The 19,348-nt window shown below is 41.7% G+C and overlaps 3 protein-coding genes across 11 annotated transcripts in view; 2 read left to right on the forward strand and 1 right to left on the reverse strand.

Moving 5' to 3' along the window:
* TMEM181 (transmembrane protein 181) overlaps positions 1 to 7,459 on the forward strand; it is a 29,980-nt gene extending 22,521 nt beyond the window's left edge. For all 4 annotated transcript variants that reach the window (XM_081854353.1, XM_081854354.1, XM_081854356.1 and 1 more), the window contains one exon: positions 1,135 to 7,459. In XM_081854353.1, coding sequence (XP_081710479.1) covers positions 1,135 to 1,213 — 79 coding nt within the window. In that variant the 3' untranslated portion in view covers positions 1,214 to 7,459. The remainder of the gene's footprint in view (positions 1 to 1,134) is intronic.
* Positions 7,460 to 9,520: 2,061 nt separating this feature from the next.
* On the reverse strand, positions 9,521 to 15,345 carry DYNLT1 (dynein light chain Tctex-type 1). The gene is made up of 5 exons (XM_081856529.1): positions 15,190 to 15,345; positions 13,522 to 13,563; positions 10,989 to 11,112; positions 10,640 to 10,717; positions 9,521 to 9,917 (listed from the first exon to the last, which is right to left on the reverse strand). The coding sequence occupies exons 1-5, from the start codon at positions 15,214 to 15,216 to the stop codon at positions 9,847 to 9,849; spliced, it is 342 nt and encodes a 113-aa protein (XP_081712655.1). The 5' UTR covers positions 15,217 to 15,345; the 3' UTR covers positions 9,521 to 9,846.
* Positions 15,346 to 15,483: 138 nt separating this feature from the next.
* The window catches only part of SYTL3 (synaptotagmin like 3), a 32,951-nt gene continuing 29,086 nt past the window's right edge, over positions 15,484 to 19,348 (forward strand). For 2 of the 6 annotated variants that reach the window (XM_081856519.1, XM_081856520.1), the window contains exons 1-3: positions 15,484 to 15,680; positions 17,165 to 17,323; positions 18,729 to 18,958. The gene's annotated coding sequence lies outside the window, so the exon portion shown is untranslated. The remainder of the gene's footprint in view (positions 15,681 to 17,164; positions 17,324 to 18,728; positions 18,959 to 19,348) is intronic. The other 4 variants (XM_081856522.1, XM_081856524.1, XM_081856521.1 and 1 more) reach the window with 2 other exon arrangements.

Raw genomic sequence — 19,348 nt, forward strand, 5'->3', positions numbered from 1 at the left:
GTCCCTGGTGATAGTTGTATATTGGAAGCAAATGATGAAGAATCTAGTACTTGTGGTAGGAATAGTATGAGGTCAAACATTTTTAAAAAGCTTCCATTAGTTCCCTCATGGAACTTAAGTGGCATATGTGGTCCCTTGCCCCATTTATCCTCACGGCAACTTACCAAGGTAGGTTGGCCTGAGAGAGAGTGAAAGGCCAGTAGATCTTTTGTGAGCTTCATCGGCTGAGCAGTGATTTGAACTCACTCCCGCAGGAGGCAGAGATGGCCACCAACCTGCATGACTTTAAAAGAGGATGAGACAAATTCATGGAGAGGGCTATTGATGGCTATACTCTGTCTCCACAGTTGGAGGCAGTAATGCTTCTGGATACCAGTTACTGGAAACCATGCAAGGAGAGAGTGTTCTTGTGCTTGAATCCTGCTTGCTGGTTTCCCTCAGGCATCTGGTTGTCCCCTGTGAGAACAGGATGCTTTCATTGGCATCCTGATGGGTCAATGACCTGGTCCAGCAGGCTCTTCTTCTGTTCTGGTCCCAGTGTGCTCACTTGCTCACATATGACCTAACATCTCTCTATAGCCTCTGTGACCGCAGAGTTTTATAGCCACAGAATTGGTTATAAGATGAGAGGGCTCCGTTCTAGGGAGCGAGGTCTGAATTTGTGAGATAAGCCACGTGAGTGAAATGTATGTATGGCAGGGAAAGCAAGTGCTTATCCCCCACGGAGTTTTGCTTTTCTTTTCTGAGAAAAGCATGTGTCCCTGCTTGTTTCCTCATCTTTTGGTCCTGTCTCGAATTCAGCAGCAAGCAAGACAAGTATACACTTCCAACTGAGCCATCAGTGTTACATTGAGGATGCCTTAAAAATTAGTGAATTGCTTTGAACACTAAAATTAAAGCAAGCTCCCTATACCAACCTTCCAATATGGTCATATTTTGAAGCCGTACTCTTTAGATATATTGGAAGGAAGCTAAAGAATACTGCTTTCATTCCTACCTGAAGAGGGTTCATGTTTGAAAGAATAACAAATCTTTTGAGATCATACTAATTTTGTCTACGTGCCCAGAATAAGTGTTGTTTTATGCTATTTATGTCTTAAGATGTTCTTGAATATCTCTTTTTTGGGGGGACAGGAGTGATTATGAAGAAATGCCACTTCAGAACGGTCAAGCCATCAGAGCCAAATTCAAGGAAGAATCGGACAGCGATTAAGTTTTCATAGAAGTGACCTGCTCTATGAGAACAAAAGCAATTTTGACACTCTTCCCCCCACCCACCTAAAAATCTTTTTCCCGAGTCTACTGTTAACTGATCATAGACTTCTGTGGAAGGATTTCCTGTTTCTCCCTTTCTGTTTACAAACCTAAAACTGAAGTGGGAGAGGGGGGAGAATATAATTTTTAGGGAAGAGTTATTTTGTAAACTCAAAGTGTACCCCCCCCCTTTTAGAAAACAGTTATGATGGGATGCCTCTGGACCAGATTGTTTGGGGAGCTTGTTGTGCACTTTCACAGCTAATACTTTGATTTCCTCATAGTTTCATAACTATTTACTTGGAATTTAGTATTGAAGTGCTTATTTTTTACTCCAAAATAATTTTATTTTGACATTTGCAAACCGTGTTTGCAGAGAAGGGGAGAGAGGAAATGCCCCAGCTCCCAACGTCATTCAACCCCAAACTTACTCTGATTGGAATCTGCTTGGCACTTCCAACACCTTGAGAAACCTCAATTTCTGTTTTCCCATTTCAGGGGTTGAAAGGTGGTGAGTAGGAATTGCAATTGTGATTCAGCACTGTACGTGACTTGAATTAAATGAAGGAGTTTTTCCAGTTATCTGATTTTGTGATTGCGATTAAGCACACCAGTTCAGCTTCTTCTGAGACCAACATAATTCTATATAATTGTATTGGAAGAGCAAAATAATTTGAGAAATAAGGTGTTCTAAGGCTGTTTTATCTTAAAACAATAGTCACATTTGGTGAAAAGCATAGCCTTGCACCTGAGCGTCTTCTGCCTGCGTAAATGATGACTGAATGCTGCTTGCTGCTGTTAATTAAGAGGGAACAATATATAATTTCAACACACATTCCCTTAAATTCTGTAAATGTTTTCCCCTCCCCCCAAATAAGGGTGTTTTAAATAGTTTGGTATTTCATAACCAGTAGTATAGAAACACAAACACATTAGGTGTTGGATGTGAACCCAGGTGGGCTCTTGGAGATATTTGGGTAGGAAATTCTTTTCATTTAACTGAGCACGATCCAAAATGGTGGTTGATCCATTTTGTTGAACCAACTGTATAAACCAGCAAGATAAATTGGAGCCTTCAAATTACAGAGAAGTCTTCAGATTTCAGAGTTCTGCAATAATTGTTGGAACGTGACAGTATGTTACGACCATGTGGAGGCCACTTGAAACAGCCTTTGTACGATGCCTGCCACATATGCAGAAGACAATGGCTAACATGGAATGAATCATCCTCATTGCATGCATACAATGGGACCAAGCCACTATACACATTGCAGCAATGGTGTGGTGAAGCCTCCGTGTTGTGGTTGTGATGTGTGTACTTGACTGTAGTTGGTTCAATGAAAGGTTTGATCTGAGCCATTTTGTGTTCTGTTTTACGATAGGCATTTCTTTTAGCTCATCTTCAGACACACTTAAAATGGCAGCTTTCATGTGTTCCATTCTTACCCATGCTGGAAATGTGCACTACTGAAGTTGATACAGTTTAGCAGAATGGTGCTTCCAATCACAGTTTATTGAGAAATGCCTCTTTACTCTCCCACCCTGGTAGTTTTGGTTCTGAATGGATTTATTAAAATAGTATGATGGGAAAACCGTGGATAGCCCTCCTACCTCACAGAAGCTGTCAGTATTTTCATGTGCTTTTTCAAGCCCATGTTCCTGCCTATAAATAATTCCAGTAGGTTCCTTTTGCAGAAACACTTTGTTATATCACTGACCAAAACAAAAATGACCAATATGCAAGGACTGAAGACCCTTTTTGAGTTGAATGTAAAAGTTCAGTGCATTTCTGCTGGTCACACTTGAATTGCTATTTGCATCTCTTGCTTGGCAAACCTTGTCCTAACATAATTCAAGCTGCAGAAACAGTCTACAGGTAACTTGCATCTTATGCAGGGGTCGCGTTCCTGGCCATCGCGGGTATAAGCAAAATTGTGTAAAGCCCCAAAAGACCGTTCAACAACCATTTTTAAAATCACTGCACTTAACTGGTGAGGGACGAATGCGGCTCTTCGTCTTCTGCATCCTTTCCCTTGCTGGATGCTGCTGCAGATGATACGAAGACCCTGGGGAGTTGACTGGTAGCCGGAAGAAGTGCTTGGCTGTGGTTCAGATCCAGAGGTGGGTTGCCTGGGCACATCTGCTGCTGCTGTTGCTAGTTTCTTTGTGAGGAACACGGTGATTGATAGGTGCTGCTGTTGTCTCTTGGGCTCATCAAACATTTCCTTGCATGGTCTCAGAATGTCTGTATTCCCACAGATGATCTTGAGGATGCATTCCATGGAGGGGTCAGATCATATGCGTAGAAAAGTTGAGAAAATTTCTGCAGGCTCCAACTTGCTGACCCATGCTCTCCATCCTCATCCTTGCATACTGAACTTGAGCTGACCAGTTCCTTTAGCAATTCAGCAGTCAATACGTATTTGGCCCTCAGTTAGCTCTGCAGTCTGAAGTTTCTCCACACCCTTTAGTTGTCTCTCCAAACCCCTCCACAAGTCTCTCTGGCCACCTCTGATCACCCTCTGCAACCACCCCTTCTATGCCCAAACACACTTACGAAAGCTGCTCGCTCTTTCCCCCCTTGTGTACCATTTTCTTATTTTTCCCCTGTTCATGCCATTTTTGCACCACTTTTGGGCAACGTGCATAATGCTGAGAGTGTGCCTGTTAAATAAGCGTCAGGTGCAAGTTACCTGTAGTTACCTGTTCATTCTGCTGTTACTGTTTTCTAGGAAAATAGGCTGGGATAATAAGAACCTTGTGCATTAGTGGAAAGGACTTTCCTCTGTGGGTATATGAGAGAGTTGATGTTTGGGGGGGGGGGCTTTCTCAGTATTGGCTCTTCAGTATGTGCAAGGAGTTACTCTGGGAAAGGGTTAGTACTTGCAAAAAAACACAGCGCTTTGAATCCTGGCCATAGACAAGTATATGGTGATTGATACCTCAAGGCTACGAATAAACTGACCCAGTTTGCACATCATACTGAGCCAAACCATGGCTTAGTACATACATACAGCCTCCTGAGGAGATCCCATTTGCTTTGCTACCCCCATCATTTTGCTGCTATTGCTGCTGCTAAACTAAGCCGTGGTCTGGCTTACTGCATATTCTGAACCACAACATCTGGGTTGAACAACACGATAAGGCAAACCATGGCTGAGCTCAGCAGCAAAATGAGCAGTGACAAGCAAAGCAGCTGTGATTCCCCATTCTGGGAGCTTGTTGGTCCTGAACCACGGTTTGGCTTAGTGTGACATGTGAATTTACGCCACTGTGAAGGATTTGTTCAGCTATTTTTGCAAGTAAATATCTACACTGATACTAAAGCTATGAAAGAGTGTCGTGCACTTTGCATATCAAAAGTACAAGACATAATATTAGTATAATCATCTAAATGTAATAGTTTGCTTTTGCTAGGTTTCTGATAAACCATTTCAGATGTTTTGTTCTGTGGCAATCAGCAAGTTAGAGTGCTAATATGTATTTAGTAAAATGTTGTTGTTTTTAACAGCAAATTAAAACCAAGGCATGGAATATATTCTATGGATAATATCCAGTGTTAGTCATACTCAGAGTAGACCCATTTAAATCAATGGATTTCAGTAACTTGTTCATTGATTTCAGTGGATCTGAGAATGACTTCGCCTAAAATACATTGTAAAACTTGGGAAACTAGATGTGTATTTTTCCTAATATTTTATATTGCTTGATATTGATCCCTAGTAATCATGTGGAAAAATTGTACTACTTGTCTTTTGATGTATATATTCTTTTAAATTATTGTTGGTTTCTCTTCTACATTTTAAATACCTAGGGTGATATTCAAATAATGAGTCCTGTCAGCCCTGTGTGAGGACTTCTGCTTGCAGAACAATATTCAGGGGGACAAGAGGGAGGGGGTCATTACAAAGTCTGAATGCTTGCCCTTACAGAATGATCACTCCATTTTACTTAAGTTCCCAAGTTACCTTTTCCCTTAATTCTGGAGAAAATAAATGAATTCCTGACTTAATTTCTTAATTAAATGTCCCTGAAGTTCATTAAACTTTAGGAATTGAAGGCTACTATTGCATTTGTCTCCACTAATCTCATTCATCTGACGAGTCCCAGGAACAAGCATTCAGCTGTGTTTCCCATTACATTTTTGGTGCCATTTGTTCTTATGTCACATCGCAACTTGTTTAAAATGCTCAGTGTTAAACACCCAGAACATTTAAAGTTGTCATATTGCAAACTGGGGGGAACACTAGGTAGTAGTAGAGACTATTTTCAGGTTTATTAATTGGAATTCTTTTGCACAGATATGATAATTGAGCACGGTGTGTCGTGTTTTTATTTTTTGCTAAGGGGTTCCTTTTGAACAGGAGAGTCGCTGGGAAAGCTGTTGTTTTCCTTTTGGCAGGGCTTCATAAACTCTGTTCCGTGAACCACAAGCTTCATTCAGGTTGTCTGCAGTGGGTCTGTAAAAATGCAGTTTAAAAGCATCCAGCAATGTAGTACTGCACCTTACAATTGCTACAAGCAGAAAAACCATTTAGAGGTCTGCCAAAAACCTCAGCAATTTTCAAGTGGTCCATGGGGGGAAACATTTGGGAATCACTGCCCTGCAGCTGGATGAGGGAGCTGTTAGTGAAAGTGCCTTTGGATACGGTGTTTAGTTGGCTTCCACAAGGATCAGTTGCCAAGCAGTCTTGCTTCAGCTGGGCTTTTGAGTGAGTATGAGCTAGAACCCCTCATCAAATAAAATAATTCCCAGTGGACAACTGCAGCAGTAATTCTGCTACAGTGGGAGAAATGTGTGTCCCATCTTTTTTGTTGGCAGAGGTTGCTGCTTTTGAAATGGCTTCTGTAGAGTGTGTAAAAAGGCTTGCTGATGCCCGTTGGTGAAAAAACATCTCTAGATAAAGAAAATATGAGCATTGCCCTCCGTGCTCCACATATGGTGTAGCCTCCCCCAAAGTGCTTGTAGTTTTCGCCTACTTTGTCTTTGCCCTTGTTTAACATGGATCACTTTTGCCTTAGCAGTTGTGATTGTCAGTTGCAGCGCTGTTTAGGTAAATATGCAGTTTGTACACACTGGCTTTTATAGTTAAAATTTCGAAGTGCCAGTAAAGCTAAGAGGCAGTAATGTAACTAGGACTGTGCTCAACTTTCAGACAAGCTATAATCTTGTGTTTTGTCTGCTGCAACCTTCAGTTTCTGCCTTCAGGGAAAGTAGCCTGTAGTGTTCTCAAACTTTTAAATAGAAACTAGTGATTTTGGTGGTGGGATTCCCTGCTGCTGCTTTAGGATCTTTCCACACACCCACCACTTCTTTTTTCCTGGCTTAGTCACATAAGTGATCATCTACCAGCCAGAGATAGTGAAGGAGGAAGATGCCATACTGTCTTGTAGCCAATCAGATGTGGCTGTGCTGTGCTGAGGTTGAGGGGCGGCAAGTTTAAACAAGCAAAGATTTCTACAGATTATACAAAAAAGCACTGGCAAAAGGGTCATGGAAAACAATTTTTTTTCTGAATAATCTTGGCTCAGCCATAAGTGTAAACCCAGTAGAATCATGCCAAAGAACAGGAAATCTGTGTTTATATAAAGATACATTGAAAGAAGTTTAGCAAGAAATTTGCAGCCTGATCCTGTGCGTGGTTACTCAGAAGCAAGTCCAAGTTGGTTCGATCAGACTTACTCCCACGAGGTACAAAGCCTTACTTAAAATGAGAGTTACTTCTAAATGGTGCCCAAGGCCATTACTGCATTTAAATGATGTAGTCACATCTGTTGCATTTTTAGCCATATGTTCCAATTGTGCCAGTAATTGATATGAAAAGCTCCTTATGCTACTGTACAACTGAACTCAACATTTGTAAATAGATGTAAAATGAAATAAACCTCTAGAAAATATTTTCTACCAAAATGTGGCTAGAAACTTTTCATAGTGTATGTTTACGTTAATGAAAAGTTGTAACTATAATTTTGCTTTTGGAAGGGTATGCATGGGGTACCTCAATGTGTCATCTTCATGCTTCAGGGTAGATTCTATTTGTAATTATGATGAGGCACTAGCAACAGTGGTGATAACTTTCCCTGAGCAGGAATTTAAGAGTTAGTTTACTTTCAGTAAAATTCTGGGTGCAGAGATGTTTTGGAGACTGTGCATAGTAAAATTACGTTCCAATCCAATGCATTCACAATAAAGTTTTATATAGAACCTTTGTGCCTATCTCAGTATTGTTCCTACCCATACACAATAAATGGTGGCACGTTTATTTCCATGTGTGCATATGGAAATTCATTTGGTGGCATGTAATAGATAAGCTAAAACTGCTCTAGCTTTAGGATGAAAAAACTCTCAATTTCACTGTCTTTTGATGGAAATGGATATAAATGCATCTGAGGAAAACAAAATTGGTTGTCTATATTTGAAAGGAAAAAAAGTGACATCAAATGATGACACAGCTCAAAATAATGATGTCTAACTCTAAATATCTGCAGGAAGCATGGTGGACAACCAGCCAAAATTCCAGGGGGACAAGCAGAAGCCCCTTGATGGAACTGTAGGTATAAGCAGGCACAGTACTGGAACCTCACTTGCATGCGCACCAAACTCTGCCAAGTGCTCAAGGACAATAAATGGGGGTGCATGCCCCCTGTCTCTTTCCCAACGAAGATAATTGGCAAACAATCTTTCTTGAAGTGCATGCTGTTGAACTGCCACCAACTTTGCAACTGGATGATAGATGCTGCAGTTGTCGAGGTCCAGTCTCCCCACTGCCTTTTCCCAAAAAACTGCTGCAGTGAGAGCACTGCCAATGAGCCCGAGTTTATAAACAAAGAAACACGTCAATTTGCCAATATGGATTTGCAGGGCCTATGTTGGCCCTGGAGTGGGAGGGAGAGAATTCTCTTGTCCACCTGCAAACACCTGTGTGCTTGAATTTTTCAGATAAGCTTGCTATTTTAATGGAATAGCAGTATGTTTTGTTCTTAGGCTTTTAAATGCCCTGTGGTTTCAGAAACTGTGGAGCACAATGAGGCCATAAATACTAAACAATTATGTTAGTAACATGCTATTTAACATTAGTCTGTCCTACTCAGTTTTCCCAGGGGTCCCACCTGAACAAATTATGCTTCTTTATACTGTATCACACAATTGTTCTCCTTCATCTAGTCTCAGCCAGAGGACTTTCCCAGCCCTGCCAACCCAAGAAGCACTGAATGAGTGATGCCAGGGATTGAAGCTACATGAAAAGCATGTACCTCTCCCACTGTGCTATGGTCCATTCACAAACGCTAGTGACAATCCCACTAGTTGGAAACTGCAGTTCATGTTTTTGACCACTTAATTATACAGACACTTAAGCAGAGTGCAGCCATACAGTCAAATTCACTTTACAGTAAAACAGCTCACTCATTCTGGAGTGTTCTGAAAAACACTTTGATGAAAAATATTGCATTCTGGCAATTCTTTGGGGTGTGTGGAATACTTATTATGTGGCTATTTTAAATAACATTTAGCCCAATTTACTGTTCCAGGAGAACTTACAGTGAAGTGGATTTCTGATTGGTTGGTACAAGTCTACCATCTCAATAAGAGATGATTAGGCTCTCAAATGTCAGTTCACTCCTTAAGTGACGGCTTCTGTGTACTAAGACACAGGGTCTTTATCCTACTTTGAGATCCCTGAGATGGAGTCTTGGATCGTTTACATTCAAAGGATGTGCCCTGAACTACAGCAAGCATGGATCAACACTCTGCTGTTTCTTGCCTCTGTTTTGTGAGGTGTGCTGGTCTCCCATTTTGAGAATGGGGTAAAATAAGGAGTACTTTCTCTACAATCAATTAACTTAGGGCCGCTCCTACTTACATGTTTGGTCAGGGAGCAAAGAGCCATCTAAATTGATTTTTTTTAAAAAACAAAACTCAATTTTACTTTAAAGATAACTATGCACCTTGGAGCAATTAGCTGTTAGCCCCTCCATGCACTTAAAAGTTTTGGCTGCCATTAAAACTGGAGTTACTTTATATGGGAATGTTTAAAATACCTACAGTTGTCTAGTGTAAATAACTGGAGCATTGGTGGCTCTATTGGGAGTTTTAGGGCACCACAGAAGCCCCCAAAAGGACTAAGCAGCTGAGTGAGTGCTTAAGGAATAACTGCACCCCCATTACTTCACAATGATCCATTAGGGCCAAGCTGTTAAAGGCATGTGAGGTTAGCCTCACACTTGCTTGTGGAATGTACAGCTTTTATGAATGCACATACACAAGTTCAGAACTTCAATAATTTAATAACAAACAAAAGCATTGTGTGAAATTAGTCTTATTCAAACCAGTTGCAATAAAGCTGAAGAAGTGCAGCATGTTTCAGGTTTTAGCACCTTGAGAAAAGAGTCCTTAAAGTGTTAAGACAGGGAGTGATTTGATATGGATAAGAGGTGATGTGTTTATGTAACAGCATAGAAATTGCTTCCCCATTTTTTCTCACTGGAAGAAGACAGAAATTCTTTAAAAACAAAGTTGTTCATTGAATTCACAGTTTTAGTGGATATATGAAATGGAAGAGATGACACAAAGGCTGAAGAATTCCAAGGCAATCATATTGCGAGTCCAAAGGCACTGACGATACAGTACATAGTCTTGTTCTCCCATCTCACAGTGCAGGTTCCTACAAAAAGAGAAGAAAAGTCAATCAGGGTGGCTATACTATATACAGAAGAACTACATCAGATCATAAAATTCATAGCTTTCAATTTAAAGAACACATAGAACAAATCTATTGCATCTTAAGCCACACTTGCTAAGTTTAAGCCTCAGCCAACTCTGTACCACATAGGCAACATCCCATAATTTGGAGCAGTGGAACCTAAAATTATTGAACCACATTACACCGATATTCAGTCACACTTTATTCTTCCACAGGAAGCATATATGTTTATTCACTAGTGGTGATTCTTCCAACTAAGTATCAGGAAGAACTTTCAGACATTAAGAGCTGTTCAACAGTGTAATGGGCTCTCTTGGAAGATGGTGGACTCTCATTCCTTGGAGGTTTTAAAGCAGAGGTTGAATGGCCATCTGTCATGGATGCTTTAGCTGAGATTACTGCATTGCAGGAGGTTGGAAGAGATAACTCTTCGGGGCCTGTTCCAACTCTACAATCCTTCAATTTTAAAGCAGAGATGCTCTACTAGCTACCCTCGGGAAATAAGGGAATAAGGCACTTCTAACAAGAACAACCTGCCCCATGGTCACTTGTAACTTCTAGTATTAGAAGTTTATTACCACAGAACAGGTGTGTGTTGATTTTTCTCTTCCGGAGTCACACAAATAACTTGTGAAACATTTCAATGGAGAAACTAAGACAAAGTATTAAAACATTCTTGTTACCATCAGCAGAGTTGTCCCAGAAGCAAGAGCTTGCAGTATGAAGTCCAGCACCATTCTTTTGCATAATCACACATGTCACTGTAAATTGAAGATATAGTATTGTTAGAAAATGGAATGTTTCCATGGCATAAGCTACACAGTTACATCCACATCTGTTTTTAGCCTTAAATGCCTATGTAAACATCTCTTATCTTAAATGACCTTTTAGGGTCACAGCAGTTATTAAACTAATCACCGAGAGTTTTTGCCCCCTCACCTGCAATTTCCATTTTAGAGTTTAATTTTCGGTTTTACTCAAAACCATTTGTCAAAACAATAATACAGTGAGCACAGAAACCCATTCACTTACCAACATATTTAAAAGGTTTCCCCAGCTTTGTGAGATGACTCAGAATTTGCTCTACAACACTTGTAGTCCATTGATTCACTTTGCTGTGCAGATATACATTGCCACCTATTGTTCCTTCTATGGCCTGCAAACAAAGAGAGGTTCAAATTACCACCAGGCTGCTAAGGAATTTTAATTTTTTTAAAAGCATGCATTGATTTCAAAAGCTAGAATAAATATGTCAGTGTTTTTTCCAAGCAACACAGATCATACCATCAAACACAGATCACACCATCAAACAAGAAGGAAAACCCAGAACCAACTAACAGCCATCCTGATAAGCAATGATCACTGAAATGCTAGCTTGAGCTGCCATTTGTGAGGTGGTGGATCAATCTCAAGAGTTCCAAACACACAAAGACCCCCCCACCTTTGCAAGAATGATTTGGGCAGGTAACCAACAATATGGCGCCTCATATTTATTCTGAGGCTACTGCAATCCTAATTACAGTGGAGCAGACACACCTCTCTGCCAGTGGGAGACCATGTCCACTGCAAAGGCCATGCACATAAAAAACTGTGGGCAGTAACTGTACTGTTGGTGTTCTGGGAGTGCGGCAGAGGTGGGATTGAGACAACCTAGGATCCAAGCAGTTTGCCAACCTCACCCCTCATGGTGAGCTGCTATGCCACCAGTGATGGTGTTCAGGTGAGCACAGGCACCTGTTACTGTTCATCTCTTTTGTGCTGTGTTTGACAGATTGTAAGCATGGAGGCAGGGACTGTGTTGCTTTTCGGTCTTTTCCCAGTACCTAAAAAATATTAGGAACTTTATAAACATTTAATGTATCACCAGAAACACATAGAGGGAGAAAGAAGTCTTCCACTTCTGAAGCTACAGAGGGAGTGACAATGAGATCTTGCAACAAGAGGCTGAACAGCCCAAATCAATACCCTCTGTAATAAATGGGTGTCTGGCTCACTCAGTCTTATCCTGCAGTTGTAGGCATAGATTTCACACTCTGTAAAGCATTAGTGCCAAGACTGAGAACAAGGGAGTGGCTGTTCATTGAATGTCACCAAGTTGTGGTCCTTTCGTGCTTTTTCCTGCAGATTCTATGTTTGCAAACAATACTGTAGCAGAGTGTACTAGCACCTAATAGCCCTATTATTTTAAATTGTTCTTAATGTTTTTAATGCTGTAACCTGCCTTGGGGCTTTAGGGTGAAAAGTGAGTAATAAACACCACCACCACCACCACCACCACCACCACAAAACATGCAAGGGAGGCATGCATGTTTTTTACACAGATGAGTTGTACATACTTGATAATTTACCAATCATATATTTGCTTAACAAAGAATGGCATGTACAACATATTTAGCTTGTGCTCCTAAGCCTTCACTAATCGCCAGGAAGGTTGCCACAACAGAGGATTAGCAAACAAGACACTGGTACCCAGGTAACACATAACTAGAGTAAATTTGCTCTAAATCTACTAACTATGTTAATTCTATAGCTGCAAGTCACCAAAAGATTATTCCTGAAGTTGGAATCTAATGAAATAGAACAGTCCACTCCATTTAAGCCAAGGTACATGCATTAAATACTGATGTCACCACTGTGATTCAAGTAGATTTAACTAGCTTGCAGATTAGGCCAGAAGTCAGTTCATATTACAAGACAAAGTCCTAAATTTGATATGCTTAATCATTTAAAAAGAGAGGTAAAAACCTTTACGAATGCAATTCTATGAGGATATCAAAATAGGATTGTTTCTTCTATATAGGCTGGCTGGGATTAAAAGTATGACATAAGGCCAACAAGCCTCTACTCCTCTTTCCACTGCAGCTCTTGATACTCCTAGAAAAATCATCCCTGCAGATCAGGAGTCACCTCCAGAGTGGAATTCAACATAGCATGAGGGACTATAAAGTAAAGTTGGGGGAGTGGGTTTTTTTCCCTCGGAGAGACAATCAGCATATGCAGAAATGTTTTCTATGTATTCAAGAGATTCTGCAGATTCTGGTCCTCCCTTCCACCCCTTTCACTTGTGGGAACTGCCCTGCTTTGCCGCTTTCATACTTTTAAGACACTATATCACTAGCTGGAGAGGTGAAATGTTCACAAAACAGAGCCAGTGAGTCACAATCCCCTAGAAATGTTTCAAATGAAATAATATGTATCTGTATGTAATTGCACAAAATGTATACACCAATAACAAAATTATGAGCACACAGAGACACATATTTCGTCGCAAAATTTAAATAATTCACATTGCAATGTGTGTTAAGAGGCTGTTTACATAACTCATGTTGCCACTTTAAATGTGGGTTTACAACACAAACTTAGGCATGTCTACTCAGAAGTACCACTGAGTTCAATGAGACCTATTCCTAGGTATGTGTGAGTGATTGCAGCCTTACAATTCAGTGCAATGTGTATTTTCCACAATGCAGCAGTGATATATTTATCTTTTTAAAGGGAGTTATGGGGTGCAGTGGAAATATAGCAGTGTGCAATGAGGATATATGTAGCATAAACACCATCCTACCTCTTTTATAATGTTGCTTACTTCATCCACAATAAACGCAGTCTTGCAGGGGGAAAGAAGAGAAAAAGAAGCCAAAGATAACATTTAAACCAAGTAAGCAATTTGCAGTACTGACACAAATGTAGTTTTAACAAACAGGCTAATGCTTCAAACATTAATCAGATTTGATTTATTTCCCTAAGCATCTAACGCCTTGTTTCTACTTCACCAGACATAGAATCCTGCCATCACAAAGTGCGCCAAGCGATTCCTTAATGCTTATAACTGCAGTAAACAAACTTCTTAAGCAATCACATAAAAGCATATGTTTAACATCCCTTCAAACACTTATAGAATAGAGGTGGCAGGTACATATAGTGGCCAGGTAACACATAAAAGGCCACAACTACTCCCATTTTAGGGACACGGGTGGCGCTAAACCACAGAGCCTCTTGGGCTTGCCAATCAGAAGGTTGGCGGTTCAATCCCCGCGACGGGGTGAGCTCCCGTTGCTCGGTCCCTGCTCCTGCCAACCTAGCAGTTCAAAAGCACGTCAAAGTGCAAGTAGATAAATAGGTACTGCTCTGGCGGGAAGGTAAATGGCGTTTCCGTGCACTGCTCTGGTTTCGCCAGAAGCGGCTTAGTCATGCTGGCCACATGACCTGGAAGCTGTACGCCGGCTCCCTCAGCCAGTAAAGCGAGATGAGCGCTGCAACCCCAGAGTCGTCCGCGACTGGACCTAATGGTCAGGGGTCCCTTTACCTTTACTCCCCATTTATAATCTATTCATAACTATGTGGAGGCATCAAGGCAACTCCTATCTCCCCCCCTTTTTATTATCATATATAATAAACATTACTATAAATGATAATAAAGGTTTTGAGGTGTTGGTGGTTTTTTTGTTTTTCAATCCTGGTATATAAATTTTATGAAATATTTGTTTATGACTAGCTGAGACACAGATCTCATCTGCAGACAGGAGTACATGAGGCTCCATCTCACCTTTGACCATGGGCCCCGTTTACTACCTGATCATGATTAGGGTTAGGACATTCATTTGAACACTGAAAGAATGTCTGAGGATCTACTCTCTATAGCCACATAAGGACGGATTTGAGGGAACAGTAACCTCTGAATGCCAAAAGGAGATCCCGCCACACCCCGATGAAAACTGCCAGTTTCCTTCTCTTCTCCTTTTAGAGGGGCAAATTCCCTTCCCTCTTCGATTTTGCGAAGTTTCCCTTAGGACAAGAACCTGGGCCATTAGACCAGCCGGCAAGAGATTTATTTATTCGGCTTGCTGCACGCGCACCTCCCAAATGCGTGTACCCACCCGCGTGCCACGAAGAGCGGCGCTTTCTGGCACAAGCCATACCTACCACGGGGGGAGCGGAGAGATGCAGCGCCGCCAGCAGAAAAAGTTGCCCCGGGGCTTGTAAGCAGTCTGGCGGCGGCCTCTCTCCTCACAGCCCAGGGGCTGGCAAGAGAGGAGGGCCAGGCGACCTTCCAGGAACGGGAACGTGGCCGACAATGGGCAAAGGGGCGGACCCCGCCGTCGCCACCGCCCTCCCCACGGAGGTCCCCGCAGCTACGGAAGAAAGGGGCACGCCGTCCCTTCCCTCCACGGCCGGCCACCCGCCCGCCAAGAGGAGGAGGAAGAGGGACGCCGCTGTCCTTGGGAACCGTTACCTCCTCTGCAGACTGAAGCTCGTCCATCTTCTTCTTCAGCAATCCAGCCTAGCGACTCCCACGCGGCGCATGCGCAACCGACTCTTCGCCGGTCGCAGACAGCAGCGCTTTCTTTCTTTCTTTCTTTCCTCTCTCCCTCGAGCTGCGCGGCTGCGCAGTGCGCTCATGTGCTTTCCCAACCAATCACCCGACGCTGGCAAATATACCGGAAGCGTTGCTGAGCTACGCTCTCTCTTTATTCCCCCCCCTCCCTCTCTCTCTCGCGCGGTTTCCGTTGTTCAATAAGAGGTGTGGAAAATGCCCCCCCCCCAATCGCCCTTTCTGGGGGTTTTTTGCGTGTGGTTCGCGCTGAGCTGAGGAGCCTGCGCTTTAGCGACCGTAGGGAAGGGAGGATTAGCACACATTCTTCGCTTATTTTACTTTATTTAGAATACAGGGGTGGCTCACCCTCCTCCAGAACTCCCCATCTTCCATGCTGGCTGGGCCTTCAGGTGCTTGAAAATGATACATCGCCTCTTAATAGCCTTTTCTGCAGGCCCACTATATCCAGCTCCTCCAGTCTCGGAATTGTAGAGTTAGGAACCCAAAGGGACATCTAGTCTGACCCTCTGGAGTGCAGTCTTTGGCTCAGGGTTCCTCATATCCGACCGTCACCCTCCTCTGGATGCCTTCTATTTTGTCAGTAACCTTAAAATGAAGGGTGCAGAAGGGAGGTCTGACCAAAGTTAATTTATAGATAAATTTTTAAAAAATTAAATAGAAATCCTTAACAGAAATGGAAGCAGCCAGTGAAATGGTATAATGGGGAATAAAGAGACTGCTGCTGAGCAGTGAACTGAGGGGGAGGTCCCAAAGCCCTTATCCAAGGGTGTCCCCTGGAGACTTCAAGGTCAGTACCATGGAGGGGAGTCATTGCTTCCTGGCCAACAATAACCAACACGTACCACTGAGATGTAGCGGTTCCCATGCCTCTGTTGTCCTGCAACATCCAGGGCTTTTTTTCAACCATAACTCACCGGACTCAGTTCCGGCACCTCTCAGGTGGGCACCATTGCCTTTATAAGAAAACAAGGGAGGCGTTCACGGTGAGTTCCAGCACCTCTTTTTCGAGAAAAACAGCACTAGCAACATCCATTTGCAAATGTAGGGCCCTAATCACCTCTTTCACTACTTAGTATTGAAGGCTTTTTATCTGCCAGAATAGTGTACCACCTGACTGGCCACCACAGCAAAAAACAAAAACTGGATTTCAGGAGACACCATGTTAGAAGAGGCTTTTTTTTTTTTTTTACAGAAGGAAGTGTCATCTTGTAATATGGGGCCTTGTGCAATAATGCGGCACTGTGGAGAACCTGCATGGTGTTGGATGCCAACTCTCATGATCACCCCAGGCAATACAGCCAATGAATTGAGAGTTACAGTTCAACGATACTTTGGGAGCTGCAAATTCCCAATTCAGAATCCAAAAACAAAGCTTTCCACCCTTCAAAACTATTTCCCCCATATATATTTATTAAATCACATTTATGCTTATTGATTAACAAATAACTAAAAGTTATACACAAAATTGGTTTTTCCCCTCCCTATCATGCTATCTTGGCAAAAGAGTTTGAAGCGTTTCATTTGCCAGGATGCGTAGCTCACCCCCTCAGAGAGGGTAGATTACTATCTTGGCTTTGCTTCTCAAATGCTTCAACAGAAGTCTCCTCAAATTCTTCAAAAGAATTGCAATACTTCTCAAGAATCACAGGCTAGATGACAGTTCTTAATCCCTCCCATTTACACTCCTATTATTATTAATTAAATTTGTGCATTTATGCATACTCTGCATTTATGCATTTACTCTGCCTGAATAATTTGCAGGTTTTATAACAGGGCACCCTCAACTGCTTTTCACAGATGACATTAAGCTTGCTTTTTTCTTCACTCTTACCTTCTTTCAGCCCTTTTAATTTCTTCCCTTTCCAACCCACAGCAGTTGGTGAGGGCAGTTTCTGCTCTTAGGCAACACTGCATTGCCAACATCTTCCAGAACTTAGTGCCTACCTAGCCCAAATTCTACAATGCAGGATTTAGTCAATGGCTGTGGAGAGATGCATACTCACTGTTAGGACACTGGAAGCTCCCTTCTCAGGTAATCTTTTATATATAGATAGATGTAGATATCGCTGTTAATTGTTTTATTCAAAGCATACACATAAACAATCATAGTGCATATGTGCATGTTTTCCAAATAATTCAAATTCAGGTTACAGTAAGCAAATTATACTCGTTACTATGGGTTTTCCTGATGTAAACATGGGGGAAGAAGTTTCTTAAAGGCTCTATTGAAGCTCAGGTGGTCTTCCTCCTTCTGACAAAAGGAAGCCAATTGTCAACAAAATGGTCTGTCTGTGCCACTCTCTGTGGAACTCTGTCTTGGTGCATCAGTTTTTATGGTAGTGCAAGCTGCCATACTTTATTTTAGCTAGCTTTTCTTCATGCTGGCTGGGACTGATGGAAGTTGTAGATCAAAACATCTGGACGATACCAGGTTGGCAAAGGCTCTCTTAGTGGAAGGGCATTTGCATGTATCTCTCCCAGGTTAAAACTAGGTTCCCCAAATACAGACTTTGACTAGTACTTAACTTCCTGATTTTTACCACCCGTACCAGCAAAGTGCTTGAGGAGGAGGGGAACAGACTTGGAGATGTCTGGAACATTCCCCTCCTAACACATCCTTCCAATATTCAAGCACTTCAGTAGCCTAGGTAAGACTGAGGACAATATCAGAGGCAAAATGTGAGGAATGAGAAGGTGGTGTGGGAAGCTAACCTTGCCTGTGGGCGAGATAAATCAATGAGTCAATGGCTATTGGTCATTACGACTTCCAGATTCAGAGGCAGTATGCTTCTTGTTGGTTGCTGTGGAAAACAGAATGTTTGGCTATGGTTATTACAGATGTTTCTACAATCAAACACAAAGAAACACATCCAAAACAGATAACAAAAAAAAGCCGAGCTTGGCCTGGAATATGAATATTCTCTTTAAAAATGGAAAAGGTTTCTACACACATGAATATTTGGCTATTAAACTTATGAAGCATATGTAATAAGATGAAATGGAACCTCCAATTCAGATATTTCTAGATTTGGGTTTGGATTGATTTGTACGTAATATTACTTGAAAAATAGGTGAATAAAGCCTTCCCTTTGATAGCTTAAAAGCATTGGGGATTTAAAAATGTGTGTGCTATTTATGCTGGTATTACTGGTACTGTATTTGTATTATTCATATTAATAATACCAGCAATATGTATTAATTATCATGCAGTCCACAGCCCCCTGAGATATCAAAGCGGTCAGGGGGGATTTGCCATTTCTAGTAAATGCTCGCTTTGAATCTTGCGGAAGTTGAGGTTTGCAGTGTTGCACACATCTAACATAAGCGAGTGACACAGAGAAACCACGTGAAAGTATCATACTTAATGGCCACTACTCTTCCTGTTAGCTTAGGGGTTTCATGTACGCTTTAAGAAAAAACATTGTCTTTTCTCGCAGTGAACTGTTTCCTCCCAGACCACTAAGGCATTATTTAAAGCCTCTCTTTGATAGCAGACTGCATTGGTGGCAGTTACTTCCAGTGCAGAGGGCTGTAGGATCATACGATGATGTGCACTGAAGTATTCTGTATCAAACTTCAGTCCAGCAAGAAGGAAACGGAGAGAAAGAAGATATCATTTTTTCTTCAGTAAAACTAGCATCCTGCATTTCTTCTATGAAAGTAAAAGGTAAGTCAGTGTTTGCTAAAGGTAGGCATAAAAAATGTTTAAATGTTTGCAAGGCAAGGGCCTTGCATTCCTCTCTTATTTGTGATTATTTGCTGTGTTTCGTTCCCCTAGCAGATAGGACACATTGATCTTTAGGGGTTATTGAATTGGAAAACACCCTATCTCAAATTATTTTAGACATTTCTATTGCTTTAACATTCAAAAACTGGTGAATGCAAATAAATAAGTTCTACTATTGCTGTGTATCTGTTTCTCAAAGCTATGTAAATATTTAAAAGATGCCTCTGAATTTCTGCCGTTAAAAGATGGAGATTTCCTTGTGGTAGCATAGCATGGACTAAGGTATTGTGCAACTTTGATTCCTTCCTCTGTACTGTATATTTAGCTCTC

This window comes from Podarcis erhardii, assembly GCF_964252035.2.
Source record: "Podarcis erhardii genome assembly, chromosome: 3".
Taxonomy (NCBI): Eukaryota; Metazoa; Chordata; class Lepidosauria; order Squamata; family Lacertidae; genus Podarcis; species Podarcis erhardii.

Coding starts and splice junctions, on each gene's coding strand:
- DYNLT1 (XM_081856529.1), bottom strand. CDS start 15,216: ATGGACGAGCTTCAGTCTGCAGAGGAG. Junction 13,564..15,189: donor AGCTTCAGTCTGCAGAGGAG/GTAACGGTTCCC, acceptor TCCCCCTGCAAG/ACTGCGTTTATTGTGGATGA. Junction 9,918..10,639: donor CTGGGACAACTCTGCTGATG/GTAACAAGAATG, acceptor CTCTTTTTGTAG/GAACCTGCACTGTGAGATGG.